At 37.6% G+C, this 22,865-nt stretch overlaps 1 protein-coding gene across 1 annotated transcript in view; it reads left to right on the top strand.

Annotated features, from left to right (window-relative positions):
- The window catches only part of BCKDHB (branched chain keto acid dehydrogenase E1 subunit beta), a 259,485-nt gene that overhangs the window by 13,317 nt on the left and 223,303 nt on the right, over positions 1-22,865 (top strand). The window contains 2 exon segments of the mRNA XM_033235574.1: positions 7,264-7,341; positions 8,871-8,939. Coding sequence (XP_033091465.1) covers positions 7,264-7,341; positions 8,871-8,939 — 147 coding nt within the window.

Here is a 22,865-nt window from a genome sequence, read left to right as displayed (position 1 = left end):
AAGTGATCTCATTGTTCAGTTCCCACTTATGAGTGAGAAAATGCAGTGTTTGGTTTTCTGTCCTTGTGATCGTTTGCTGAGAATGATGGTTTCCATCTTCTTCCATGTCCCCTGCAAAGGACATGAATGCATCCTTTTTCATGGCTGCATAGTATTCCATGGTGTATATGTGCCACATTTTCTTAATCCAGTCTATCATTGATAGACATTTGGGTTGGTTCCGAGTCTTTGCTGTTGTGAATAGTGCCATAGTAAATGTATGTGTGCACGTGTCTTTTTAGTAGCATGATTTATAATTCTTTGGATGTATACCCAGTAATGTGATTGATGGATCAAATGGTAATTCTAGTTCTAGATCCTTGAGGAATTTCTACACTGTCTTCCACAATGGTTGCATCAATTTACACTGACACCAACAGTGTAAAAACGTTCCTATTTCTCCACATCCTCTCCAGCATCTGTTGTTTCCTGACTTTTTAATGATCGCCATTCTAACTGGTGTGAGATGGTATCTCATTGTGGTTTTGATTTGCATTTTTCTGATGACCAGTGATGATGAGCATTTTTTCATGTCTCTGTTGGCTGCACAGATGTCTTCTTTTGAGAAATGTCTGTTCATATTCTTTGCCCAAGTTTTGATGGGTTCGTTTTTTTCTTGTAAATTTGTTTGAGTTCTTTGTAGATTCTGGATATTAGCCTTTTGTCAGATAGGTAAATTGCAAAAATTTTCTCCCATTCTGTAGGTTGCCTGTTCACTCTGATGGTAGTTTCTTTTACCATGCAGAAGCTCTTCGGTTTAAGTAGATCCCATTTGTCTATTTTGGCTTTTGTTGCCATTGCTTTTGATGTTTCAGTCATGGAGTCCTTGCCTATACCTGTGTCCTGAATGGTATTGCCTAGGTTTTCTTCTAGGGTTTTTATGATTTTAAGTCTAACATTTAAGTCTTTAATCCATCTTGAGTTAATTTTTGTATAAGGTGTAAGGAAGGGATCCAGTTTCAGCTTTCCACACCTGGCTAGCCAGTTTTCCCAGCACCATTTATTAAATAGGGAATCCTTTCCCCATTTCTTGTTTTTGTCAGGTTTGTCAAAGATTAGATGGTTGTAGATGTGTGGTATTATTTCTGAGGGCTCTGTTCTGTTCCATTGGTTTATAATCTCTGTTTTGGTACCAGTACCATGCTATTTTGGTTACTGTAGCCTTGTAGTATAGTTTGAAGTCATGTAGCATGATAGCTTTAGCTTTGTTCTTTTTGTTTAGGATTATCTTGGCTATGTGGGCTCTTTTTTGTTCCATATGAACTTTAAAGTAGTTTTTTCCAATTCTGTGAAGAAAGTCATTGGTAGCTTGATGGGGATGGCACTGAATCTGTAAGTTACCTTGGGCAGTATGGCCATTTTCATGATAATTGATTCTTCCTATCAATGAGCATGGAATATTCTTCCATTTGTTTGTGTACTCTCTTATTTCGTTGAGCAGTGTTTTGTAGTTCTCCTTGAAGAGGTCCTTTACATCCCTTGTAAGTTGGATTCCTAGGTATTTTATTCTCTTTGTAGCAATTGTGAATGGGAGTTCACTCATGATTTGGCTCTCTGTTTGTCTCTTATTGGCGTATAGGAATGCTTGTGATTTTTGCACATTAATTTTGTATCCTGAGACTTTGCTGAAGTTGCTTATCAGCTTAAGGAGCTTTTGGGCTGAGACGATGAGGTTTTCTAAATATACAATCATGTCATCTGCAAATAGGGACAATTTGACTTCCTCATTTCCTAATTGAATACCCTTTATTTCTTTCTCTTGCCTGACTGCCCTGGCCAGAACTTCCAACACTATGTTGGAAGAGTAGTGGTGAGAGAGGGCATCCTTGTCTTGTGTCAGTTTTCAAAGAGAATGCTTCCAGTTTTTTTCCCATTCGGTATGATACTGACTGTGGGTTTGTCATAAATAGCTCTTATTATTTTGAGATACGTTCCATCGATACCTAGTTTATTGAGAGTTTTTAGCATGAAGGGCTGTTGAATTTTGTTGAAGGCCTTTTCTGCATCTATTGAGATAATCATGTGGTTTCTGTCATTGGTTCTGTTTATGTGATGGATTACATTTATTGATTTGCATATGTTGAACCAGCCTTGCATCCCAGGGATGAAGCCAACTTGATTGTGGTGGATAAGCTTTTTGATGTGCTGCTGGATTTGGTTTGCCAGTATTTTACTGAGGATTTTCGCATCGATGTTCATCAGGGATATTGGTCTAAAATTCTCTTTTTTTGTTGTGTCTCTGCCAGGCTTTGGTATCAGGATGATGTTAGCCTCATAAAATGAATTAGGGAGGATTCCTTCTTTTTCTATTGATTGGAATAATTCCAGAAGGTATTGGGGGAACCCGCCCCCAATATTTCAATGTAGGTTCTTTCTGTTTTCCATAAGTGTTGACTGGCTGAGAAATAAAGAGAAAGAGTACAAAGAGAGGAATTTTACAGCTGGGCCACCGGGGGTGACATCACATAACCCCCGTATCGGTAGGACCGTGATGCCCACCTGAGGCTCAAACCAGCAAGTTTTTTATTAAGGGTTTCAAAAGGGGAGAGGGTGTAAAACAGGGAGTTGGTACAAAGATCACATGCTTCAAAGGGCAAAAAGCAGAATAATGATCACATAGCTCTGAGGGAACAGGATAAAAGGCAAAACAGAACTACTGATAAGGAACTGTGTTTAACTGTGCACATATTTTCTTGATAAACATGTTATACAACAGAAAACAGTGTTTGAGAGCAGAGAACTGGTCTGACCACAAATTTACCAGGGCGGCGTTTTCCCCACTCTAATAAGCCTGAGGGTACTGTAGGAGACCAGGGCGTATCTCAGTTCTTATCTCAACCACCTAAGACAAACACTCCAAGAGCTGCCGTTTATAGACCTCCCCCCAGGAATGCATTCCTTTCCCAGGGTATTAATATTAATATTCCTTGCTAGGAAAAGAATTTAGCAATATCTCTCCTACTTGCATGTCTATAGGCTCTCTGCAAGAAGAAACATATGGCTCTTTTTGCCCGACCCTGCAGGCAGTTAGACCTTATGCTTGTCTTCCCTTGTTCCCTAAAAATCACTGTTATTCTGTTATTTTTCAAGGTGCACTGATTTCATATTGTTCAAACACACATGTTTTACAATCAGTTAGTACAGTTAACACAATTATCACAGTGGTCCTGAGGTGACGTACATCCTGAGCTTACGAAGATAACAGGATTAAGAGATTAAAGTAAAACAGGCATAAGAAATTATGGAAGTATTATTTGGGAACTGTTAAATGTCCATTAAATTTTCAAAATTTATGTTCCTCTGCTGTGACTTCAGCTGGACCCTCTGCTTGGGGTCCCTGACTTCCCTCAAGAGGAAGGGATGGTACCAGCTCTTCTTTGTATCTCTGGTAGAATCCGGCTGTGAATCCGTCTGATCCTGGACTTTTTTTGGTTGGTAGGCTATTAATTATTGCCTCAATTTCAGAGCCTGTTATTGGTCTATTCAAAGATTAAACTTCTTCCTGGTTTAGTCTTGGGAGGGTGTATATGTCCAGGAATTTATCCATTTATTTTAGATTTTCTATTTTATTTTCATGGAGGTGTTTATAGTATTCTCTGATGGTAGTTTGTATTTCTGTGGGATCGGTGGTGATATCCCCTTTATCATTTTTTATTGCATCTATTTGATTCTTCCCTCTTTTCTTCTTTATTAGTCTTGCTAGTGGTCTATCAATTTTGTTGATCTTTTCAAAAAACCAGCTCCTGGATTCATTGATTGAAACCCTGATATAAATAGATGTGCTATCATTCAGAGTTTGTTGTTTCATTGAAAGGGAACAGGCAGAGTGGATTTAGCCTAATTCTCAAGGGTGCTAGGACTTTCAGAATGGCAAATGAACATTGGCTTCAGATCACCAGCTACATTAGCCCCTCACAAAAGAGTCCACCTGTCCTTTGAAGCCAGGCATTGACTTCTCCTCTTTAGCTATGAAAATCCAAGATAGCATCTTCCAATAGAAGCTGTTTTGTCTCCACTGAAAAATCTTTTGTTTAGTATAGCCGCCTTCATCAATGATTTTAGTGGGATCTTCTGGATAACTTACTGCAGCTTCTCCATCAGCACTTTATGCTTCACTTTGCCGTTGTATGTACTGAGACGACTTCTCTTCTTCTTTTTTTTTTTTTTTATTATACTTTAAGTTCTAGGGTACATGTGCATAACCTTTATATCATGTATAACTCCCCAGTGCAATCCCTCCCTCCTCCCCCCTCCCCCTGATAGGCCCCAGTGTGTGATGTTCCCCTTCCCGAGTCCAAGTGATCTCATTGTTCAGTTCCCACCTATGAGTGAGAACATGCGGTGTTTGGTTTTCTGTTCTTGTGATAGTTTGCTAAGAATGATGGTTTCCAGCTGCATCCATGTCCCTACAAAGGACGCAAGCTCATCCTTTTTGATGGCTGCATAGTATTCCATGGTGTATATGTGCCACATTTTCTTAATCCAGTCTGTCACAGATGGACATTTGGGTTGATTCCAAGTCTTTGCTATTGTGAATAGTGCCGCAATAAACATACGTGTGCATGTGTCTTTGTAGTAGAATAATTTATAATCCTTTGGGTATATACCCAGTAGTGGGATGGCTGGGTCATATGGTACATCTAGTTCTAGATCCTTGAGGAATCGCCATACTGTTTAGCCAACAGACACATGAAAAAATGCTCATCATCACTCGCCATCAGAGAAATGCAAATCAAAACCACAATGAGATACCACCTCACACCAGTTAGAATGGCAATCATTAAGAAGTCAGGAAACAATAGATGTTGGAGAGGATGTGGAGAAATAGGAACACTTTTACACTGTTGGTGGGATTGTAAACTAGTTCAACCATTAGGACTTCTCTTCTTAAATCTCGTGAACCAAGCTCTGCTAGCTTTAGATTTTTCTTCTGCAGCTTCCTCACCGCTGTCAGCTTTCATAGAATTGAAAGGAGTTAGAGACTTGCTCTGTATTAGGCTTTGACTTAAGGGAATGTTGTATCTGATTTGATTTTCTAATCAGACCACTAAAATTTTCTTCATATTAGCAATAAGACTATTTTGCTTTCTTATCATTTGTGTGCTCACTGGAATAACACTTTAAATTTTCTTCAAGAACTTTTAAGCTATTTGGTGCAGGAAGCCTAGCTTTCAGATTCTCTGGACTTTCAGAATGCCTTCCGTACTTAGCTTAGTCATTTCTAACTTAGGATTTAAAGTGAGAGATATGCAGTTCCTCCTTTCACTTGAAAACTTAGAGGTCACTGTAGGAATATTAATTGACCTAGTTTTCATATTATTGTGTCTCAAGGAATAGGGAAGCCTGAAGAAAGGGAGAGAGAAAGGGGGAATGACTGGTCAGTGGATCAGTGAGAAAACACCCAACATTTATTGAGGTTACTAATGTAATTGTCTTGGGGTGCCATGGCAGAATGTCAGAAGGCTGTGGCACCCCAAGATAATTACATTAGTAACCTCAAAGATTATTGATCACAGATCATGATAACAGATGTAATAGTAATGAAAAAGTTTGAAATATTGTGAGAATTACCAAAATGTGATTCTGATGCTGATAGACTTGCTTGATACAGGTTTGCTACAAAGTTTCCATTTGTAAAAATTGCAGTATCTATAGGGCAAAATAAAATGAAGCACAATAAGACAAGGTATGCCTGTATCTATTAAGTGATATAACCCTAGCCTGAAGAAAAATAAATTTTTAAGTAATCATGGACATGTGGTATGATTGTATATCTTTGGCCACAGGTGATATAAAATAATTTTTGAATAAATTCCTATTATCTCCACCAAGTATAAGAGTAGAAACAGGCTATGATTGTGGGCACAGAGGACAGAGGACGTATCTGACTGGGGATTGTCAAGACCTGAAGCCTAGGCATTCAGTACTGTTGAAATGATCAGAGAGACATTAGATACCAGAGTAGGGAGAACATCAGAAGGCTGGGGTATTGGTGGATAACGGAAAGAGGAAGGATGTCATATGTCAGAACCTGCTGTGGAGCAATGCTGGGCTAGGGAAGAAAATGGGTCTCTAGGAAAAGGACAAGTGACCAATGTCCCATGGTCAGACAGTTGAAGGCAACAGCAGTAGCTGTTGTGACCCACACTGGGAATTAGATCTTGACTGTTGAGACACATTAGGCTAATGAATAGCGTGGAGGTTAGGTGGGCAGTGATCAGGGTAAGTAACAGGTTTCGAAAAGACTTGTTATTAGCATGTTGTGTATTAAGGCGACCACCAGCATGTAGATCAGGCACTAGGATGAAGAGTGGGCCTTTGGCTCAGAGGAGATTTAGGCTGAAGCCTTTCTGTGCTCTGAATTGTACTTTTGCAGAGGAGTTGACTTAAAGTTTTAGGATGACTGTGGGCACTGGGCGGCACCTAGGCTTGAATCAAAGCTCCAATGTCATGATGTTTCTGAATTCCAACATTTAGAAGTTTATCAAATGAAGCTTTTGTATACCATTCAGAAGAGTACTAAGGTGAAGGTGGAAGGACATGGACAGAGTCCAGAATCTAACAATGAATAGCTAATATTTATTCAGCACTCACTACATCAGGTACTGTTCTGGTTGTATTACATGTACTGCTTTATTTATTCCTCCCAAAAAATCCATTTAGGTGATGGACACTGGCACGCAGATATTCTGTTTAAGTAATAAGACAATAAGAAGGACTAAATATGATGTGGTTAGGCATAAGATTATGATATTTTCCAAACTCCAGCAGTTCTGGGTACTAAAGTTTATCTTTAGCCTTCCTTATTGTTTTATGGTCCATGACCATTTGTTGTTGACGTATTTAACACATGCTACTGGTCATGCACATTCCTGATGGCTTAGGTTCGTAACACCTGTCTGTGCTTCTTCCCAGACCACTCACTTTGACTGGTCTCCTTTTCTGACTTTCCATAGGTCTTACTGTCTATACATATTTAGTCACTTGGCTATATTCCTTCTTCCTTTTTTATACTTTTACAAAAAATTGTTTAATATGCGTAAAATTTTCCCCATTAACAAGCTTTTACAAGTCTGTATTGCTTTTGTATCTTATAGTATTATTGTAAATAATTCAGCAATTTGCATAATACCTTTCTTGTTGTAATTAACTGTTAAGAAACTGGTTGTTTTTACATATTTTACAATGTATGAAATGATTTTTTTTTTTTTTTGATTTTCACAGGGCAAACTCAGAAAATGAATCTTTTCCAGTCAATAACAAGTGCCTTGGATAACTCATTGGCCAAAGATCCTACTGCAGGTAACCCTGATTTGTGCCTGAATTGTGGTAGCTGTGTTAATTCCAGAATTGAAGATTTGCTTAAAATATTTATGTGGAGCTCAATGGTTAACATTGTATCTACGTGAAATTTTCAAAGGCCTACTCAACTGATTAGGGATAAATAATCAAATTGCAATTAGTCCACTTCTTACCAGTTAATTCTCATGTATATTTAACATCTAGTCAGCTTTCTCTTACAGTATGTGTGGTCCTGATATTATATTAATAACTTCTGGATTAAAACCTACTGTGTACTCCTGTTTCTCTGGCATGTAGAAAAAAACAAAATACCTTTTCATTCAACTATTTATTTATAAAATGAAGACTTGATTTTATGCTTCCCTTTGGGATACATTGTCATTCAACTTGTAATATTTTTTGGAAATAATTGTAATATTTATATATAATTTTATAAGTATCTTAATCTTCATCTTATTAAATTATTGATACAAACCAATTGTTCTTCCACTGTATGTTTTCAAATTTGATTGGCTTTACTTCATATATGTATTACATACACATATATTTAACATATATCTATATACACAGTTTATATATGTGTTTGTGCATATATGTTTACTATACATTGGGCTTCCACCTGAGAATCTGTAGTTTTAAGATTAAATGAAAAACATTATTTTTTAGGGAAAAGTGAGAGCTGGACTAAAGGATGATTAGATCTTGATTTGTTTTGAATGCTACTTGCGAATGATTGAACTAGATGAGTAAATTCAAACATAGAGAAGGGTGAGTTTTTTCTTATGGTCGAAAACACTGGTTAGGTGCATTTATGAGACTAGCATTCAGCTCTGTGAATACCCTCTATTTTAGAGCTCCTGCCAGTTTCCACCTACACCATTCTTTGCCTTGCTCACTGTGTCCGTCATGCTTGCCTCCTTTCTGCTTCACACATTCTAAATCCTTTTCCTATTTGTGACTGTTCCCTTAGCTTGGAATGCTCTTCTGATGGCTGACTTACTGTATACTGTGTCTCAGGAAAAACCACAGGCCTGGAAGTCTGGAGCATGAGTCATAGTTCTGCCTCTAGCTTTCTGACTTGGCCAGTCAGACTACTTCTCTGGTCTCATTTTCTTCATGGATAAAACAAATGAGATTCTAGATCAGTGGTTCTTTCTCAACTGGGGGTGATCTTAGTCCCCACTCCCACAACTCTCTTTACGTTTAACAATGTAAGCAATGTAAGCCAAGACACTTTCTGTTGTCTCAACTGTGTGTGTGTGTGTGTGTATGTGTATAGTAACTGTCATCCAGTGGGTAGAGACCAGGGATGCTACCATATATCTACAGTGCACAGGACAGGCCCTCACAATAAAAGAATCATCTAGTCTAAAATGTCAATAATGTAGAAGTTGAGAAACCTTGATATAGATCTATGGTCCATTTCTCTTTTTTGATTAAAATGTAAACAGTTAAATTACTTATTTCTCATGGTTAGTATTATTTAGGAATTATTAAATAAAATGTATTATTTAAATACTGTTTTTCAGTAATATTTGGTGAGGATGTTGCCTTTGGTGGAGTCTTTAGATGCACTGTTGGCTTGCGAGACAAATATGGTAAGTAAATACCTGTATGCATAGTATTGTGACAAAACTTTTACTAAAAGATCTTAAAAATACAAAACATACCTACTAAATTTTTTGTCATATCCTCATTGTATAGATGAATTCCTTTTCATTTCCAACGCCACCTGCAGAATCCTTTAGCCTATATTTCCTCAAATGTCTTCTAATATCCCTCTGATCTAGTTTGTATTACGCATACACTGTAATTGATTCCAAAATAATCATCATTAAATGTATTGCTTATTGTGTCATTCTTCTGTCCAAGAACCTTTGGTGTTTTATTGCTACCTGCCTTAGTCAATTTCAATTCCGTTGCCTCCAGTTCAAGATTCTGCCTGTTGGGTCTTTATTAATGCAAATTTTATCTTTTCGGGAAGAGAGAGGGAGAGGGAGAGGAGAGGGGTTTAGTTTTTAAGGAACTGGCTCATGTGATTGTGGGGCTGGCAAATCCACAGGGCAAACAGGCTGACCTGAAACTCAGGCAGGGTTTCTGTTTTAGTCTTGAGGCTGAATTTCTTTTTGCTTGGAAACCTGCAATCTTTTCTCTTAAGGCCTTATATTGACTTTATGAAGCCTACCCACATTGTAAAAGGTAATCTGCTTTATTCAAAATCTACTGATTTAAATGCTAATCACATCTAAAAAGTACCTTCACAACAACGTCTACACCTGTGTTTGACCAAATGTTAATAACTGGGTGCCATAGCCTGGTCAAGTTGACATATAATGAACCATCACATTATCCTTCTTACGTGTTTTATCCCAGCTGATGTCTTTTAATTGGCATGTGATTGATTTCTGCACATTGCTTTTATTAATTTCATTTGACTCAGTTAAAATCATAAGAGTGTATTTTGGTCCATCTTTGAATTCCCACTCTTCTGACTTGCTGTGTAAGGAATGTGTTTTGACCTCCTATTGTTAGGGATACCTTTGAAGTCCTTTTGACATTTTATTTTTTCCTCTTAGTCTTATCTGATCTAGAATTCAGCAAAGCAGTTCATGTGAGGGCTGGGAGGAGCTGATAACTCCCTCTCTTCTTTCCTTTGGCATTGCTCTATATTGCTGGTGTGTTCATACAGGGCAAGAGGAGTGGAGGGTCTTTACGATTTTTTTTTTTTTTTTAGTTGTTATCTCTTTTTCTGTTCCACTGTTTCTGAGGTTATGTTATACTTAAATCCAAGAACCCATACATGTTCCATCTCACTTATTGGGAACTTCCAGCTTCGTCTTTTCTCTTCCATTTATAGCAGGTTCAGTTCCTCTGCTTTCTCTTACTTGTAATACCTGCTTAGAGCTTGAGGTAGTTGGGCAAAAGATTATTTTTCCTGATCATTTAGACTCCTGCTACACACTTTTAGATCTTTAATAAATAGTTAAAAATCTTTACACATTTGATTTCAAAAGTGATGCATATACATTGTAGAAAATTTGGAAAATACAGAAAAGCATAAAGAAAATAAAAATTGTTGTTTTCAGAGATAACTTGGAGGTAACCACTGTAAATATCTTGGTATATATACTTCTAGACTGTATTTGAATATGTTTATATATATTAACTAATATTTCAAACACAGAATTATATTTCTGTAACTGAGTCTTTTCTGTATCTGGTATAGCTATGCCAGTGGAGCAGTGTCTAGACCTCACGATTCCATCTTGTCTGACTCGGTGTAGTAGCATGCCATGTGCTTTCTGAATAGCTAATATTTATTCAGCACTTACTGCATCAGGTACTGTTCTGAGTGTATTACATGTACTACTTTATTTATTCCTCCCCAAAAAAATCCATTTAGGGACTTGTGTAGGCTGTTGAGTCCTCTGTTGGCTGGCTGCCCAGGTTCTCATCCATGACACTCTGCTTACCCCTTCTGTCTGGGACATTGTATCCATGCCATCTGTGGCTCATACACTGGTGACTCTTGAATTTCTATCTCTAGTTCAGACTTCTGTTCTGAGCTTCAGATCTGTGTATTCAGTTTCTACTGCACATCTTCACCTCAGTGTTCGACAGTCACTTCAAATTCAGCATTTCCACACCTCAGGTTGCTACACCCACCCAGCAAATGTATGCCTCCTAGTGCATTTCCTTTTTTGGTGAATATAGCACCATCCATTTAGTACCTAAGCCAGACACTGGGGAAATTCTAAATGTCTTCCCTCTTTCTAGTTCCCCACATCCAGTCAAGTTGTACAGTTGTATCTAATCTGGCCCATCCTTTCCATTCTTACTGCCCTGATACTTCAGATCTTTAATTTTTCTCTGCCTGCAAAGTTTTATTTCTTTTCTTAGTAATCACCACTCTTTTAGTCTTACCCTCCCTCCAGTCCATTCCCTATCTTGTTGCCAGTGCGATCATTTTAACATGCATATTTCTTAGCAGGACATACAAAATACTTTTTAAAAAGTTTATAAACTTTTTAAATTTTTGTGATGGAGTCTCGCTCTATCACCCAGGCTGGAGTGCAGTGGTGCGACCTCGGCTCACTGCAACCTCTACCTCCCGGGTTCAAATGATTCTCCTGCCTCAGCCTCCCGAGTAGCTGGGACTACAGCTGTGTGCCACCATGCCCTGCTAATTTTTGTATTTTTAGTAGAGATGGAGTTTCACTGTGTTGGTCAGGCTGGTCTCAAACTCCTGACCTTATGATCCACCTGTCTTGGCCTCCCTAAGTGCTAGGATTACAAGCATGAGCCAGTGCGTCCAGCCACCAAAGACTTTGAGAACTACCTACGTAGCTACCTGACCTCATCTGCTTTTAATTTTATTTATTTTATCTATTTTTTTACTTTTTACTCTACAGACCTAGGAACTTGAGCTTTTTAAAATTTTTGTTAAAATTAATGTTGAGTTACTGGTTGTTTCTCCTAAGCCCCCTGTTGTTTTTTCTTCTCTCTTCCTTTGCACTTGCTATCTGGGTCTCTCTCCCCTGTCTGATTACCTGGTAGACTCCTATTTCTTCTTCAGAAGGTTCCCCTGTGAAGCTCTTCCAGACCCTCCAAGCAGACTCAGACAGTTCTTTATCACGATTCACACTGCACCTCTTAAATCTTGAAAGTTGTACTATAATCCATAACTCCACACCAGAAAGTTGCTAAAGGCAGCAGATCTTTAAGCTGTTCCACAGAATGGATCCCTAGGACCTAATATTGTATCAGGCATTTATGAAGTACATGCTGTTGAGTGAATTTACCCTTTGCTCTCACTGTCTCAGGAAGGGGATTTCCCTCTCTCACATTAATTATTTAGGTCTCATTTTATTTTCCTTAAGAAATAGGTTAAAATGGGGAGAAACTAACTCTTAACTTGAAAAACTGCAGTGCTCTTAGAGGGCACCTGCACATTTATGTTTCCTGTCATGGCAGGAGCCTGAACTAACTAATGGCTAAGTAACTCTTTTAGCTTGATTGTCAGCAGCTGCTGTGAATTTTTACCATAGTTTTAGGGCAGTGAAGTTACACTTTAATTTCAGGTTGAGGATGTTGATCAAGATGAAAAATTAAATCGCTGATACTCTCTAATGAGAGTAAGTGAGCTTCTGTTTTCAGAAGTGAAGAATAAAGGGAAGGGTGAAGAGAAATACATTAAAATACATTTTTCTTGCATATTTAAAAAGTAACATACTTAAAAAAATTATCTGCCCTTTTGAGTATAGGGCAGGAATTTTTAGCTATACAGAAGCATAACTGTCTGCTTAGGATTTTTAAAAGATAATTTGTATTTAAAATAACTGAAAGATTATCTTGATATAGTTCAATATAACAGTCAAGTCACACTGCATTAAATGACGTAGCAAATAAAACCCCTGTGCCAGATCAGTTCTCTTTCTGGGGAGAGCTGAATGTTGAGTGAGAAAGGATCACAGCCAGTAGGTGGCAGCCTACACTTTGAAATGAGAACATCCCTGTTGGCATCATTTTATATTCCATCAGAAGGTGGAATTTGAAGGATTGTGGGTTACTGACATATGTTGTAAAGCTGAATACTACTTGATATGACAAAGAAGGAATTCCATAATTAGAGGCAATGCTATAACGAAAGGAAGAGAGACATAAAGCATTTTGTATTCCAGACGATCCAGATGAGTGTGGATTTAGCCCCACTAAACTGCTTCTCTTCCTTGTCCTTTGATAGAACAAAATAGTATGAGTGCTTTGAAAATTAAAAGAAATAAAATAGTATGTCCTCATCAACACTGCATTCCAAATGGCAGCTTTAACCACTGTACATAATGAGAGGTACTGATTAGGAGCAACAGCTGGACCTCTGGGGAAGCAGGAAATGGGAGAGGGCAGTTAAAGGTAGTTGATTTGTAGGGTATGTGTGATTTTATGTTGAATGCCACACATGCTTTCTTTCTTTTTCTTTTAAGACGGAATCTTGCTCTGTCACCCAGGCTGGAGTGCAGTAATGCGATCATGGCTCACTGTAACCTCTACCCCTCAGGTTCAAGTGATTCTCTTGCCCCAGCCTCCCAAGTAGCTGGGACTACAGGTGCCCACCACCACACCCGGCTAATTTTTGTATTTTTAGTAGAGACAGCGTTTCACCATGTTGGCTAGGCTGGTCTCGAACTCCTGACCTCAGGTGATCTGCCTGCCTTGGCCTCCCGAAGTGCTGGGATTACAGGCATGAGCCACTGTGCCTGGTGTCACACATGCTTTCATTCAAATAAGTAATGAGACAGATTCCTCATGGCACATACAAAATTCACACTTATTGTCATTCTCAGAGAGAGAGAAAGAGAAAGAGTGTAAGTGTGTGTGTGTTATTAAAATAAGATTTTGGTGTGTCAGGTTTAAGGTATGTTTGTAACATTATTCTATACTGATAGAACTATTGCCTGGTTGTGGTTCTTAGTGTATATTTGGCCCACTTATTGGAGGAAATTTAGGTGAGGAAAGGAATAGCTGAGGACCTCTTGAATTAGTCTACAGGCCTAAACATCTGCCTTTTCATGGGACTTGATGTTTTTCCATTACTGTATCCATTCCTTTACACCACAAGTGTGGCCTGTCATAGCAGCTTGGGAAAACTAATATAACCACTTACTTGTTTTCTTATGTAAACATCACTGAAATTGTATAACCAAATACTTTAATACACTGAAGTCAGGTTGGAAAACTAGGACAGGCATTCGGTGAAGGCAAGTTTTTGTCTGTAATATACCAATATTTGGGAGTTGACTTTGGACCTCAGTATCCTCATCAGTAAATTGAAGGGAAAGGACCAGGTGGTCCCCCGGGATTCTTCCAGTGCATACATTTAGGTAATCTTTATGGTTTTGTTTTTTAAAAAGAGGAACACAGTTTTTTCATGCTTTGATTTCCTTTACATTTAGAGGTTTTTTTGAATACAGTTGTTATAGCATTTTGGAACCATGGGGTACCTTAGGCATTTAATTTTTTTCTTAGGATGTCCCTTTTACAGCGTAACTTTAATTAAATTAATTAATTAATTAATTTATTTATTTTAGTTGGCGTCTCACTCTATCACCCAGGCTGGAGTGCAGTGGCGAGATCTCAGCTCACTGCAACTTCTATCTCCCGGGTTCAAGTGATTCTCCTGCCTCAGCCTCTGAGTAGCTGGGATAACAGGCATATGCCACTGAGACTGGCTAATTTTTGTATTTTTAGTAGAGATGGGGTTTCACCATGTTGGCCAGGCTGGTCTCAACCTCCTGACCTCAAGTGATCCACCTGCCTTCGCCTCCCAAAGTCCTGGGATTACAAGTGTGAGCCACTGCACCTGGCTGCTTTTCCAGCATAAGTTTTAAATTTAGGGTTTGTAAGCAAAATCTTTGCTCTTACATATTTTTTGTGAATTATGAAATTAATGTCTTTAACAGAAAAAGTGACCTTCCATTATATGTTCTTGTTGCAAAGAAAGGATTACTTGGGTGATACTCATACTCTTGGATTTAGTGTCAGGGTTCCATTGTAGAATGGCAGTCTGTGAGATGGGGGTTTGATCTCTGGGTTGTTGAAACTAATCTTATTGAAGAAAAAAACAGGATAAAATTCATGAAAATTCCTTAGGGAAATTGAATATGTACATGATTTATTTCCCCTATTAAAGTATATATATTTATGACATATAAGCAGATTGAATACCAGGTATAGACTGTGAGATGTCTAACTGAGGAATTCGGAGTGAAAACAGGTATTAATAAGTTGGTGTGTATCTGGTTTTCTAATATATTTATTAATAATATTTTTAAAGGATTGTTAGTAGCTTTAAACTGCTCTTGATATTACAAAGTTCTTTTGTTTTCCAAAGGTGCACATGTTGGCAGAACTAGATGAACATGTTTAATACGCCTTTCTTTCCCTACTGTGCTTTTTTCACAAACATTAAATTTATTTCTAAAAATCTATGGTCAAATATACATAACATTTACTGTTTTAACCATTTTTACAGTTCAGTGTTATTAAGTACATTCATGTTGCGCAATTATTCCCACCATCCATCACCACAACTTTTTTCCTCTTACAAAACTGAAACACTATAACCATCAAACAATAGCTCCTCATTTTCTCTCTAACAGTCCCTGGCAAGGACCCATTCTACTTTCTGTCTCTATGATTTGACTACTGTAAGCGCCTTATGTGAGTGGAACCGTGTAGTATTTGTTCTTTTGTGACTACCTTATTTCATTTATAATAATGTCCTCAAGGTTTATCCATGTTTCAGCATGTGTCAAAGTTTCCCTCCTTTAGGCTGCATAATATTTTGTTGTATGCATATACCACATTTTGTTTATCCATTCATTTTTTGATGGATATTTGGGTTGCTTCTGCCTTTTGCCTGTTGTGTCCTAAGACTGCTATAAATACTGATGTGCAAATATTTGGTAGTGTCACTGCTTTTTTAATTCAGAAGAACAGAGTTGGAGGACTCACAGTTCCTTTTTTCAAAACTTACTGCAAAGCTATAGTTATCAAAACAGGGTGACAATGGCAAAAAGACAAACATTGACGAATGGAATAGAATAGAGAACCCAGAAATAAATCCTTGAATATCTGGTCATTAATTTTTGACAATGATGCCAATACCATTCAACAGGGGAAAGGACAGTCTTTTCAACAAATGATGCTGGGAAAACCGGATATTCACGTGCAAAAGAATGAATTTGGACCTTTATTTAACACCATATACAAAAATTAACTCAAAATGGATCAAAGACTTAAATGTAAAACTATAAAACTCTTAGAAGAAAATGTAGCGGAAAAGCTTCATGAAATTGGATTTGATAATGACTTTTTAAATATGACTCTAAAGGTATAGGCAACAATAAAAATAGATAAATTGGACTGCATCAAAATTAAAAACATGTACTTTGAAGGACACTATTAACAGGGTAAAATGGCAGTTCACAGAATGGGAGAAAATACTTGCAAATCATGTATCAGATAAGAGATTAATATCCAGAATATATAGAGAACTTCTAAAACTCTACAAAAAAAAAAACAATTAAAAAATAAGCAAAGGACTTGCACAGACATTTCTCCCAAATTGGTAATTTATATATAAATTGCCAATATATAAATTACCAATGAAAAGATGCTCAACATCACTAATTATTAGGAAATGCAAGTCAGTACCACAGTGGAGTATCACTTCATACTCATTAGGATGGCTTAAGAAAACAGGAAAGAACAAGTGTTGCTGAGGATGAAATTGGAATCATTGTGCATTGCTGGTGGGAATGTAAAGTGACGCAGCCACAGTGGAAAACAGTATATTAATTCTAAAAAATTAGAATTTCCGTATGCTATATGCAATATGCCTTTCTTTTTATCTCATTTTAAAAATCCAGCTGAATGAGTTAATATAGAAAATGGAATGAACATATTGATGCATACTTCATTTACTTTAGTTTTTCTTATTTATTGCTTTGATGACCTTTTGTGATTTTCCAAATAAAGATTTTAGACACTACTAAAATTAGAATGGGTACAAATGGTCACTGTATTTTAATTTCTCTAATTTATAACACTGACCTCTCAGAACTTTAGTTCTATATGACGTGGATATAGACTATATAAGAATTTATCAGTCTGTCAGCACTATTCATTTATTTCTCTATTTATTTGTTTAAGAGTCAGGGTCTTGCTCTGTTGCCTAGACTGGAGTGCAGTGGTACAATCACACTTCACTGCAGCCTTGAACTCTTGGGCTCAAGCAATCTCCTGCCTCAGGCAATTCTCACTGTTGGCCTCTTGACCAGTGGCTTAACAAATAACATTTAAGAAAATGAGATATTTAATATATTTTGTAGGATATCAGAGCTGGGGAGAAATGGAGGGTATATCTAGTCTAGTGGTTTTCAACTGCTGGTGATTTTGGCAATGTCTAGAGGTATTCTTGGTTGTCATACCTTGGGGGGTACTGTCTGGTGCATGGAGACCTAGAATGCTGCTAAACATGCACAGGGCAGCCACACCAAATAACTGTCTGAACCGAAATGTCAATACTGTTGAAGCTGGCTGGGCATGATGGCTTACAGTTATAATCCTCATGCTTTGGGAGGCCAAGCTGGGAGGATTGCTTGAGGCCAAGAATTTGAGACCAGCCTGGGCAACATAGCAAGATGACCCCCACCTGTACAAAAAATTAAAGAAAAAAAATAACTGAGCAGGGTGGCACACAGCTATAGTCCAACTGCTTCGGAGGCTGAAGCAGGAGAGCCCAGGAGTTTGAGGCTGCAATGAGCTGTGATCCTACCAGTGCATTCTAGCCTGGGTGATAGAAGGAGACCCAGACTCTAAAAGAAATAGTGCAGACAGGCTGAGAAACTCTGATCTATTTCCACGTAATGTGGACACTGAAATTCTGAGAGGTGGAGTTGCTCAGTGGCAAGTGGTCTAGAGCTCATGCTTCCTAAAACCCGGTTCAAGGCTTTTTGTACTATATATTTTTCCCTCATTTATAAATGAGCAGCTAATTTACGTAAAACATAAAGATAAGGAATTCTAATTAAACAAAGCTCATGGGTTTTGATTATTCAAGAAATAAGAAGCTAGCGATCAGAAACCTCTATTAAAAAGTTTGAAAAAAATCTATTTTTGTGATTCTCTTGTGAATGAGATTTTCTGAGTGCATTAGGTTATTCTTGGGTTGGAACTACTGCTCTAACCATTGTTTTCCACTTACTCGATTAAACAATAAATGTTAGAGCTGCCAACAGGTGTTCTCTTTGACATTTTAAGCATCAGTCAGAACGTAATGACCTGAAGCCAGTTTTTCTCTTATTTGACAATGGCATGCTTTTAAAACAGTTCCAATGTGAGCACCAACAGAGGCTTGGAAGATATGCTTGGATTAAGGTGAACAAGGAGAAATGGGATTATAGGTAATTATTGTCAGAAAGTATAAAGTTGATTCATGTATCTTTTAAGCTTCACAAGAATTAGAAAATGAGACCATGTATATTTTATTCAGAACAATATGTATTAAAAAAGTAAAAGATCTTTGTTTTATATTGTCATTGTCAAATATGACATCCACATCCTCAAGCCACACATCTACGTAATATGAAAGATGTTGCTAAATTAGCTTCCCAAACCTGATTCTTAGTCTTCTGAAAATTCTCTTCTAGACTGATACCTTTAACAGGGGGATGAACCTAGACTTTTTTTTTCCCTTCAGTATTTAGAATTTCTTGAATTAGTACACCCTAGATATTTTAATTGTTTTATTTTTGACAGCTCACTTTCTAATTTTTGCACATCGAAGCCAGTGAATTTTCTTTTCTTGTGTATTTGGAATTGCTTATTTTCTGATTCAGTTTTAATTTTTGGATTACAAGGCTTTTCTTTTTGTTTTAAACTTCCCATTTCAACCATAGGTCATGGGGAAATCTATGTACATAGTTGAAGTTTATTTTATTGAGTAATAAATATTAGATTATAAAATCAAATAAAATACAAATATATATTGAAATTTTAAGAGAGTTTAACATAATATGTTATCCACTAAAAAGATGAATTATGTTAATCCTAAGATGAGTTATAAATACTGTCTACCTATTATTGCTCAGGTTGAATGTCAGGTAATGTGTAACTTCCTGCCATTCCTAGGTATAGCTGACACATACATAAAGGTAGATTAGAATATAGAACTATTAAGTACTATAACTGTATATTTAGCACTTTTCTTTCAGATCTAATAATACCTTTTAGAAGGCCATAGGAGTCCCTTTGGGACACAGGAATAGGAATAAAAACATAAAAATAATACAAAGTTTCAGATTTTTAAAAATTTGAAAAATGTAGTAGTGCTTATCCTGAATCTCTCTATTCTTCATGCTTTTGATTACCATGCTGCATTATTGGCTGTGTTGGGGGAGGAGGAGTGTTGAAAAAAATTTTGCTTTTGTGTTTCCTTGACCTAACTTTAAGACTATTAAGTTTATTTATCTTTTGTCAGAGTCATGTTTCTCTTTTTTAAAGAAAAACCACATGCGGTGAAGGAATTAAAAATGGGCCTGCTGCCAGTGCTATTTTAGAGATTCTTAGAGTAGCTTAGATCAGTCCAGTTATGAACAAATTTTTTTCTCTTTCAAACGGTGCCGCGTGTTCCTTGATTTCAATTTCTCAGAAGTCTGGGAGATTATCAGTGTAACATTTCTACCAAATTTCTCAAAATTAAAAAAAAAAATCCAGTGAAGAGTATCAATAAGTACAGATAATTTAGATTCCTAAAATTATCAAGGCTGAAAAAGGATCAGTATAACAATTTTATGGAGCAGTTCAGATTGGTCAGTATCTGGGGATGCTTGTATTCTCCCATCCTGTTTTGTTCATCTTAAAACAGATCACAAAGTCTGTTAAATTTCAACTGCTCCTCTTTCTAGGAGTTGCACACATGATAATCATAGCAGCTATATGGCAGCTTCACGTTGACACTGTTCTCAGACATTGAGTTGATATTGTCACTTACCTGAAGTCACTTAACTGTCTCAGGAAGTTTGAATCTAAATGTGTAGGTTATTACACAGCAGTACATTCTGTGCCTCTAATTCTGTCTTGGAAATCCGCTGTTATCGCCTTAATGCAGTTATAAAGTCACATAATAATAAAGTTCACGAGGAAAAATTATTTTCCAGTCAGACTAGGAGGAGCCAATAAAAACAGCTCTACGTGGAGGACAGTATTAATGTCATTTGCCAGATATTTGTTGAGTGAGACTGCCTATGCAAAAGTCATAGAGGATTAGAGCACAGTGCTTTGTTTTCTGTTCCCATTTAACATAGATGAGATTTCTCGGTTGCTTTGATTGGCAGAGTTGATGAAGGATCAGTTAGGTAAAGATTGGCAATGTCATGTGCTAAGAAGTCACTTGTGAAGCTTGTTGGACAAAAAGTTTTCAGTTTCCTGGTGAGCAGCTACACCCAAAGGCAGATTTAGCAATGAAATGCTTGACCTTCTCTTGTGGCATCCTGTCATCCCTCCCCTATAGATCGTCTGGCCACCAGCCAGAAGTGGTGGCATCTAGCCAATCATAAATTAGTCAAAGGATTCTTATTCTGTAATACTGGCTCTTGGAAACTCTAGTATCTTTAGTAATAAGGAATTTCTTCTCAGTTTCTGGGCAGGGTGCTCATTTAACCCATCTTTTCTCTTTTCTGGTCTTTGCCAGCTTGGAGTCTAGCCGAAACAAAGAAACTTGTTTCTAAGCCAGAAGGAAACACACAAACCTAGTAGTCATCCTTAATCAATATCCTATAGACAATGAATTTGAGCATTTCCTTCTTTAAAAAAGTGGAGGTTCCTCAAAACTCAAAAGGAAACTTGAAATCACTTCAGGGAACATCTTAATTCTGTATTCAAAGGCAGAAATGCAGCATATTAAATGGTATAAGCCCATTTAATTTATTCAGATCTGGATTAATTCAGATCTAAATTAAGCACTGATAGGATGGATCTGAAAAGGAAAACTTACCGTGTTCTCAACAAATTCGTAAGTCCAGTCAGGCAACTCAGACATTTGCATGAAGAAGGCACTTTTTCTTTTGTCAAATAAAGATTCTGCAAAGTTTCTGTCCAAGAACTCTTCAGCTTTTATAGTATATAATATGTCAAAGAAAGTTACAACTCTGATTACAATGCATGACTCTTTATATGAAAAGAGAAAGTTTGATATCTTGACATACATATAATGCACTAGTTGTGTTCTCTGTAATGATTGAATTAATCCTGCAATTTGCTGAGGGTGAATCAGGAGGGGAACCTGGATCTAGTGGGAACTTCCAACCTACCCAGCCTCTTCTGATTTCTCTTAGACACTTGTAAGCAGAATTTGAGCCAAATAGTCTCAGTGAAGCATTCCCTTCATTCAGTTCTGGCCAGATTAACTTAATTTGCCCTCATTTCTAGCTCACCCTCTTTCTTTCTTAAAGCATGAAGTAGAAGGTAGTTCATGAACCAGCTTAAACTCCCATTACGTTGAAGTATTTCAGTAAAGTAAAATTTCAGTACAATTTGTTCCCAATTTTACCAGTCTGAGTGATACTAACCTGCACAGTATTCATTTTACTAAGGGAACAACAGCCAAGTTACTGCACGGTCTTTCACTGTTTAATCTTGTAGCAGTGTAGTGCCACTGCTGTTGTTATTTCCATCCCACCTTTCATTTTCCCTAGAATATCTCCATGTTCCAGGGAAGTACAGGATCAGAGAATAGGCAGCGTTCTTTCTGAGAGTTGTGCGTAGTTACATAATGTATTAGGATTTTCTTGTCCAGTTTTATTTTTTGTAGATCCCCTTCTGCTATTATTTGTGTCTGTTTTGGTTTCCAATTTCTGTCCAACTGCTAAGGGATATGATCCAGCTGTTAGCATTTGATGTGTTTTCTCCCTTCAACACCACGTGGACTCCATCTTTTCTTGTGAATCCCTCTTGTGGAGGCTTTAGCAATTAGTTGGGCAGAGTCTTGCCTTGCCTGTCCTCTTCTTTATTGTGCACAGCCATGAGTGGACTGTTGTCCAGCCTCTGCAGCATACACAGAAAAGCCTGTGTCGATAGTGCAGTAATATATGAATCAGTGGTCCTTGCCTTTGCTAACATTGTGGTATCAGGAGTGCTTGAGGGGACTTTCCCCCAAACCACCTCATGCATACATCAAATCTAAGTAAAAACAATGGGCTTGCTGTGAACATGTAAGTTTCACACAAGCCCACTGGCTTTTGTTTCCAACTAGAATGGTTCTCTAAGCTCCTCTTATATAGATATTTTGGAGCTTCTGCTGCCTGGCAACTCTATCAGTTTTATTTGGTTGGATCAGTTTTATAGTTTCTGCAGAACTGGAAGCTGGCCATTTAAAATAGCCCTGGTTCCACTCACACATATGATGTGATTGCTGGACCAACTGTTCACAAGTTGTGAAGAGATTACAAGACAGTAGTGGGCTGAAATACGCTCTGTAGAGAAAGGCTGGTGTTGACTGATACCATTACCACATTGACCAGTGGGTACAGTAAGTAGGTAGTTACTGTTAAAGTGTAATAAACACCACCAGGCTTTGTCTAGGCTAAGGCACTTCTTTAGTATGCCCTGGGGTCACTTGGGTTATTTTCCTGGTTACAGAGACCAATTTATTAGCTCTAAGAGCTTGTTGGAGATGCCATCCTAGGAAGGTATCTACCTTCCTAGGATGTGTGTGTGTGTGTGTGTGTGTGTGTGTGTATGTGGAAAAAATATTTGAAATGGGTTTCAGACAGCTACAACGCTGTTTGCTTCACAGCACTGCTTCCCTCCCTTGCCCATATGCTGCAATACTGACATGCCAGTCTCACCCCAAGAGTTACTGGTTTGGAATGTGGCCAGGGTGTTGGAGTTTTAAAAGGTCCCCAGGTGTTTGAAATGTGTAGCCAAGTCTGAGGACTACTGCTCTGAAAAGTACTAAAATTTTA

This window comes from Trachypithecus francoisi, unplaced genomic scaffold (genome assembly GCF_009764315.1).
Source record: "Trachypithecus francoisi isolate TF-2019V2 unplaced genomic scaffold, Tfra_2.0 Lachesis_group15, whole genome shotgun sequence".
In the NCBI taxonomy this organism is placed as follows: Eukaryota; Metazoa; Chordata; class Mammalia; order Primates; family Cercopithecidae; genus Trachypithecus; species Trachypithecus francoisi.
The sequence above is the reverse complement of the archived record's forward strand: the minus strand, read 5'-3'. Positions and strand labels throughout refer to the sequence as shown.